At 37.6% G+C, this 7,728-nt stretch overlaps 1 protein-coding gene across 1 annotated transcript; it reads left to right on the top strand.

Moving 5' to 3' along the window:
- The first annotated feature begins 1,225 nt into the window (after window positions 1–1,225).
- Window positions 1,226–4,973, top strand: LOC136528913 (probable peroxygenase 4). The gene is made up of 6 exons (XM_066521909.1): window positions 1,226–1,482; window positions 1,685–1,804; window positions 2,510–2,595; window positions 4,059–4,153; window positions 4,411–4,536; window positions 4,707–4,973. Exons 1-6 carry the CDS (start codon window positions 1,389–1,391, stop codon window positions 4,855–4,857), a joined length of 672 nt encoding a protein of 223 aa, XP_066378006.1. The 5' UTR covers window positions 1,226–1,388; the 3' UTR covers window positions 4,858–4,973.
- The last annotated feature ends 2,755 nt before the right edge of the window (window positions 4,974–7,728 follow it).

Raw genomic sequence — 7,728 nt, 5'->3', positions numbered from 1 at the left:
ATGCCCTATGACCAGACAGTTCATATGCTGAAGCGACAATGATGTTTGTCTCAACACAGGCGAGTCACGCTCCAATGCGATGGAATAAGGATATGATCACGGATGGATCATAAGCCATGCGACGGTGTTAGTGCATACCCACACACGCGGGTCATGTTCCAGTACGACGGAAGTAAGGACTTTATCACGGACGGATGATAAGCCAATACGGTGGTGTAGTGTACACCCCAGTCGGTCTTAGATACTGACGGTGATGGCTATGAGTATCACTGTCGATAGCTTACTACCAACGCCAAAATTAGACTGCGATGTGGGTTACAACGCGACTATGAAAGATGTAAGTGTAGTAGTGTAACAAAGGTAATGGTTACAATAATAATAATAATTATAATAACCCGCCTTCATTAAGAGGTATTGTCTTAGGCCAATCTACAATAAATGAAAGTATTTGTAAAAAGTTGTTTGCCAATGACAAGGTTCTTTAAAAACCTAAATGCTAAATGGATAGTTTTGGTTCTACCATTAAAAATCAATTGAGTTTTACTAAAATGTTAGAAACACAATTAGCTTAATTAGCGGTCGCTGTCCCATCCTTCGAGCAAGGTAAGATCCCTGAAAAACCCGAGGATCTTGTTGAAACTGCTAATTTGGTCACATCAAGGTAATGGAATATACTTATATACTTTCATAATAGACTTATTTAGAAATACAAATATTGAGACTATTTTCTACTCCCTTTGTCCTAAATTATAAGTCATTCCAACTTTCTTGGAGAGTCAAGACATCTTAAGTTTAACCAAATTTATATGATAAAATAATGAAATTTACGATACTAAATAACTATTATTAGATTCTTTGTTAATTATATTTTTGTAGTTTGCCTATTTGATGTCATAATAATTCTCTCTATAATTTTAGTAACTTGACGTACTTTGACTCTACAAGAAAAGTTGCGATGACTTGTAATTTGGAATACATGGAGTATACTTAAAATCTTTTACTCTTCGAAATGTGAGATGTGCGTTTAGTTTGAGACTGAGAGAGTAGCCTATCTGGGAAAGGAGAAGATTCTCATTGTATGGTTGTGGTTGCCGCCAATCACCCACCAGGAACACCACATATCCCACCGGCTCACATGCGGCTTCAATTTGTTCCTTGCTTACATGCTCCTCTTTTCAGAACAATTTTTGTGGTCGGGAACATCAACATCAATCGTAAATGAGCCAAAGGACTAGTACCTACTACCAGGATGAGGATGACCTCTGCTTCATTGCTAGTTCTTCCGAGAGCTACTTATTAAGCCGAGCCATGGGACGCTACCTGCTGTGACGTGCACTCTCAAAATCACACACCACTGCAGCCTGCAGAAGAAGGAATAGCCGGTGGCAATGGCGGGTCGGCAACGTGCACCGGCAGCAGCTTCTTCATATTTGCCGCCAGTGATGATGACAGCGGTTCTGTTTCTATGGGTTTTCTTTAGCTGTAAGTTCTTGGTAAACGTGGAGTTCTATTTCTTTAATCTTCTTATTTCATTTGTTCCAGAAGAATTATGGATTTGATTACGGGACAAGAATCATGCTCATGACTCATCACGTCTTGGCATAACTGTACCCATGCAGCTAGCAAGACAATTGCTGCTCAATATTTTTTTCTCACATACTGTTATCACATTCTGTTATGTAAGGTGGCGGGCATGTGGAGGCAAGCAATATTGATTTTGCCAACATGACTGCTCTTCAAAAGCACGTTGAATTTTTCGACCGGAATAAGGATGGCATTATTACAGCTTCAGAGCTCTTTGAAGGTGAATAATGGCTAAACTAGTGCAGTATATCGATTATCGAATCAAAGACCTATCTTTTTTTTTTTTGGAAACCGAAGCTTTTATTAAACCAAAGAGCAGTTCATCGAGTTGATACACAGGCTTTGGAATACTCCCAGCCTCTACCTGACTAAGAGGCACATCAGAGACCTATATAGGCTCTAGCTTTTGTGTTATGATGAGTTGGTTTCTCTGTCGGATCTTTCCTGTCATTAATTAAAAAAGGACAAAAGAATCATACTTCTAACTTGCCGATCGGCATATCCTTCGTTTCCGTTATGCTCCCCTGATCTTTTTCACATATTCCTAAACGTCCTACTCGCCCAAAAAATAAAAATAAATCCTAAACGTCCATGTATATGTTACCCTCTACACTTTCTATCATGAGAATTTTAAACACGTGTCTCGTTTCTCGCACAAGTCAACTCATTTGAACTTATTTGATATTTTACGTTGTGTTAGCTAGAAATATGTTATAAACTATATTTTAAAATGGACGAAATAAATTCTGCTTATATATGTCCACGTGACCACGTCTCAGGTCCTAGTCATGGATAATTTTCAATCAGTGAGTTTCATAACACAAAATAATAAAATTCATTCATAATTTCATATAAATACATTTTAGCAGTTTAATTACCGCATAAAATTTCCTATCATACTTTGAGCTCACACTTGGTGTTGTAGGATATGTGGCAATTGGATGTGATGCCGTATTTGCCAGAAAACAGGCCGCATCCGTCAGTGCTGGTGTTGGTCCAAAAACAAGCCCTGTACAGTCCACCACTCTCTCTCTCTCTCTCACACACACGTACACATATTTTTTTATTTAATAAATACTTTCTTCGTTTTAAATTATAAGTTATTTTTGTTTTTTGTGGTTAAGCTATTTTTGCAGCGCATCTAAATATAGATTATATCCAGATACACAGATACATAAAACCCAAATGACTTACAATTTAGAACAAAAAAGTACTACTCTAATGCATAATAATAGCAGAAATAATATCCATTTGCGGAGAAGTGCAAAAGCATATGCTTGTGGCAGACAAATATATAGGAACCTGTCGCTTCACCAAATGGATTGATTAATAAGTACTAAGGGTTTATGCATAATTTTTCCTATCATGTTACGTGTAGGTGATTTTTATTTAGAGGGTTTGTCTATATTATTTTCTATAATGACAACGGTTGATTATTTAGATCAACGGGGGGAGAGGCCCCCACCTGTAATGGTTGATTATTTAGATCAAGATTTTGCAATCACTTTTGACCATGTTCACAATGGCAGAGGCAGTGGGTAATCTTTTCGGAAACAGATTAGATCAAATGGTTATTATTATCAGTGATGAAATCACCAAATATTTTCTATTTTTTGTTAGAATTTAAGAACGTTTTTCTTTTCCTTGCATGTCTCCAGAGAGTTAACGTGAATAGTGAGATCCTAGAGTGTCGATGGGTCACTCTTTAGCATTTATATCACCGGGTTCACTTGGGTCACTCTTTAAGTCGCAATGCTATTTTGTATATTAGAAAGAGAGGTCTAGAATTTTTATGGAGAAGATTGTAGTGGAAATAACAAAAGTTATTGGGGTCAGCATAACCCTACGGAACAACGGAGCTCCATCCTTGCTCAACTAATCGTTTATGCCATCGTAATAAGAGTGCAACTTATGACCTAAAATATTTATTTTAAATAACATATAAAATGAGGATTTTGAATAAACGTAGGACTCTGGCTGATGAGTCAATTCCCTTTATATGCCATTAATAAAATTATAAATCTTCTTATGTGGTTGAGAAAAAGTTTACATCCTTCTAGTGCAACTGATTTTAATCTATATCCCTTTCCATTCTGCTCCTATCAAATTCTTGTCATTATCTAACCAAAACTTTTGTTTTTTCCCCACAAGTTTCCAAATTGTCGTCTTAACCCATCTCCTCCATTCGAGCCAGTGACGGATGACCGAGTTGGGGCAACATTTTCGTATTTTGAATGTCAATAAGCCCTCTCTGTCGCCATTTTGTATACCGATATGCGTTTACAACAATTTTCCTTGTATTCATATGATTTCTATAGCTGTCCATTAAAATACTATTATCCAGAAAAACAAATCCATAACGATGAGTGCACACACACCCCTTATACGTACACAAATGAGATTGATTTGTTGATTCGCACGTAATAGTAAGAAACTTAATTCTCTCTGCTTTTTCTTAAAAAAATTCAATGCAGGATGATGCACCACTGCCTCATTTATCCATATACTTGAAGTATATCCATAAAGCAATGCATGGAAGTGATACAGGTGCATACGACGCTGAAGGAAGGTAACTGTACAAGTGACAGAATGCATTATTACGTCAGATCAACATTATTTACACAAATAGTAGAGTGCATCATTACTTTAGGTCAACATTACATGTACAAATGGCATTTACATTATTATATGTTGTACAAAAATGCCACATGACCACAAATAACACCATTTTATTCCTCGCAAAAAAGAAAAATAACACCATTTTATATTTTATTAAAGTTTTCTCAAATTTACCTGCGTACTAAACATGCCATGCTATTATTGTAGGTTTGTTCCTGCAAAGTTTGAAGAAATATTCACAAAGCATGCAAAGGTCAGGCCAGATGCGCTAACGTTTGAGGAGATCGAGGAGATGATTCTAGCAAATCGAGATCCACTAGACCCTCAATCATGGTAATTTTGTAATATGCATTGATTTATTGTTACTAATGACTTGCAATGCGTTCCCTTTGAATAATAAGACACTACTACACAAAAGTTAAAATATAGCATTTTCTCGATTCATATAAATTTTCTTTCCATATCTGTAAATAATACAGCCTATATTATTATTATCTATATAGGTCTGCACCTGAAGGAGAATGGGGACTAATATACAAGCTTGCAAGTGATAAGCACGGATTTCTTCACAAGGACTCTGCAAGAGGCATATATGATGGCAGTGTGTTTTACAAGTTGGAGGAGCAGAGGACGTCTGCAAGAAGTGATATGTGATGGAGTTCAGCATTCAGTCAAATGCAATGAACGTAACAATAAACACAAAAGTGTATTAGGCAATTAAGAGATTGCTATTTGAATCAAATATTATATTGTACAGTATTTGTCGTGGTGATTTTTGTGTTAGACCTTCGAGTCCATAGTTCATAATATCTTGGGTACATTGTGAAGTATATGGACGGACCAATATCTCGGGGGTGATTAGCGCGGTTAGTGTGTGTGTGTGGGGGTGTGGGGGGTGGGGGTGGGGGGGGGGGGGGGGGGGGGGGGGCGATTAGGCATGCGCTGATGATGACCTCTGGGTCTTTTTAGCAATAGAGATGAGCTAATTGTCGGCGGGAAAACGTAGTAGTCGCGCCGGGTGGACACGCAGCAAGTTAGAACGATCTGGAGATCTATCTAGCTTCAACGCAGGACCAGTCGATCCTGCGAATTCCCAAGGACATGCCAGCCAATTTAACCTGCAATGGACAAGGAGAGAAAGTTTATCAGTAATTTAAGGTGGAACATGCTGGTTTTGCCCAGACAGTTCCAAATGTGCCGCTTCGGGAGGAGCGGCCAGAGAGAAAAATCGACTAAATAGCCGATACGAGAACAAATCGACTGTTAAGGATTGTAAAAGCTCACGCGTCATGATTGATTTTATAGTAACGAATACAATGCATCCAGTTTTAATGATCATTTCCCTTAAGCTATGAATATGTATGCGTCCAAGATACATCACTGGCTAGATCAAATTTAATCGAATATATGGTATAAAGCCAATGAATTCGGTAAAAAGGGATATACCACGCAAACAATCGACTGTCTAATATAAACAGACTTACGAACTATCTAGATCTAATTCATTACTACCAACAGTGAGGTTTGACTGGATCGATGCAGCTATGATGATGATAATAATCTAGAACAAGAAAATCCATAGATCATCTATATGTTAACAGGTTCATGAAGCGTGTCATATCTGTGAAAGCACAAGAGAATCGGCTAAAACAGCCGATTCAGGTAGAAAAGGGGTTACAACATGTTAACAATCGACTGCTTAATATGGACAGACCTATAAACTCATCAAATCTAACCCGTTCTCCTTAACAGTGGGGTTCGACCGGATCGATGACAACCATGATAAAGACAACATATCAAACATTTAAAGTAAACGGATCTATTCACATTTAGCAGAATCGTAAAGACACACTATAAACGTTAAAGTACTGGCAATCGGCTATTTAGCCGATGTAGACATAGCAAACAACCAAGGTCATGCCTGGTCGAAAGCAAATCTATCAACTAGCATACTCCAATTTAAAGTGCTATCAGTGGGGATCGACCGGATCGTTACAGCCATAATAACGAGCTATAAATAAATTCAACTAGCTAGTAAACCTTCTTAAGATCAGACATGCCTTAGCCGCGTACTATGCGCGGTCAAGATCGAAGTAGAACAGCCGATAAAGCATAATTCATCATTTAAAGTAAGAACCATAGCAATGTGATAAAATAAACGATGGACTAAAAGGATGTGAGGCCGATCTAGATCGGTCTCGATCGGGCAGGTTGATATTGCTGAAACTAATGACAATAAGGACATGATCGGTAACTTAATAAATCTACTCGGAGGACGCCACCCTCAGGTAGAGCCGATAACTTGACCTTAATCTAATTCGAGCAGTGGAGGTCGAACTTAACCGATGCAGCCATACTTGAACTATATAAGGATCGATAACTAACTTATACTAGAGCTCGTAAGAGGTCGGCCGGACCGATGCAGCCTTACAAAGAAGAGTATAAGCCATGGCGGTACTTACAGACAAGCCGGAGGTCGACCGGATCGATGCAGCCTTGCTCGTTGGAGAACTCGCTGAGATCTACAGTACTCCTACTCCTAAGGGTTGGCGTGAAGCCGAAAAAGTAATTGATATTGATTGATTGTGGATCTTTTTTACAATAGCCGGGGTCCAATATTTATACCCGAAACCTAAGCATGAATCCTACTCAAATATGACTCATTACAATCTTTGGAATAAAAGAAAACATTCCTAACTTGAGATAACTTGGACTCTAATTTTTTCTTTTTGTAGAGTCCGATATATTTTTTTCGACACCAAGCGTAGCTCATTGATGTTATCTGCTGATATCATCCGAAGAGAGCCGATCCCAGTACCGCATCTAAATCAACTGATATTGATCCTTATGCAATCGATTCCTTGATGACACAATTTTGGAAGCTTCGAGTTCCCGTGTTCTTCTTTCCAAATTTTGGTGTAAACACTAATTCATTTCCTTTTGTCTTTTAGATTTTTTGATTTGATTTGGCATTATTCAACAAGAAAAAAAAATAGACAAATTCCTTTTTTTTGAAAATTATGTGATAATTATGAGAACCAATCCTGTTGTTGTTGTTATCTATGTTACTTTTAGTTTCTCTATATTTTACACTATCATGTTATCAAGAAAGTATGCTTTTGGCGGTAAGAAAAGAAAAAACAAAACAGGAAGAAGAGTTCAACGATAAATTTCTTTAAGAGTAATACAACCATTTCAAAAGATCAAGACTACTTGGCGATAGTTGCTATATGGAGGAACCAACTAGTTGTAGATAGTTTCTATAGAGGAACCAACTAGTGGTAATCTTATAGACGAGAGCCTCACAGAAGATAATGCCTATTGTCTATGTACTTATTTAGAAATACAAATATTGATAATATTGTCTATGTACATAGTTAAACTTAAGAATATTTGATTTTTGAGAAGCGAGGTGTGCGTTTATTTTGAGAAAGTAAGAGTAGCCTATATGGGAAAAGAGAAGATTCTGACTATATGGTTGTGGTTGCGGCGAATCACCCACCAGGAACACCACATATCCTACTG

Source organism: Miscanthus floridulus, chromosome 19, assembly GCF_019320115.1.
Source record: "Miscanthus floridulus cultivar M001 chromosome 19, ASM1932011v1, whole genome shotgun sequence".
NCBI lineage: Eukaryota > Viridiplantae > Streptophyta > Magnoliopsida > Poales > Poaceae > Miscanthus > Miscanthus floridulus.
Note: the sequence above shows the minus strand (reverse complement) of the source record. Positions and strands in the feature narration are given on the sequence as shown.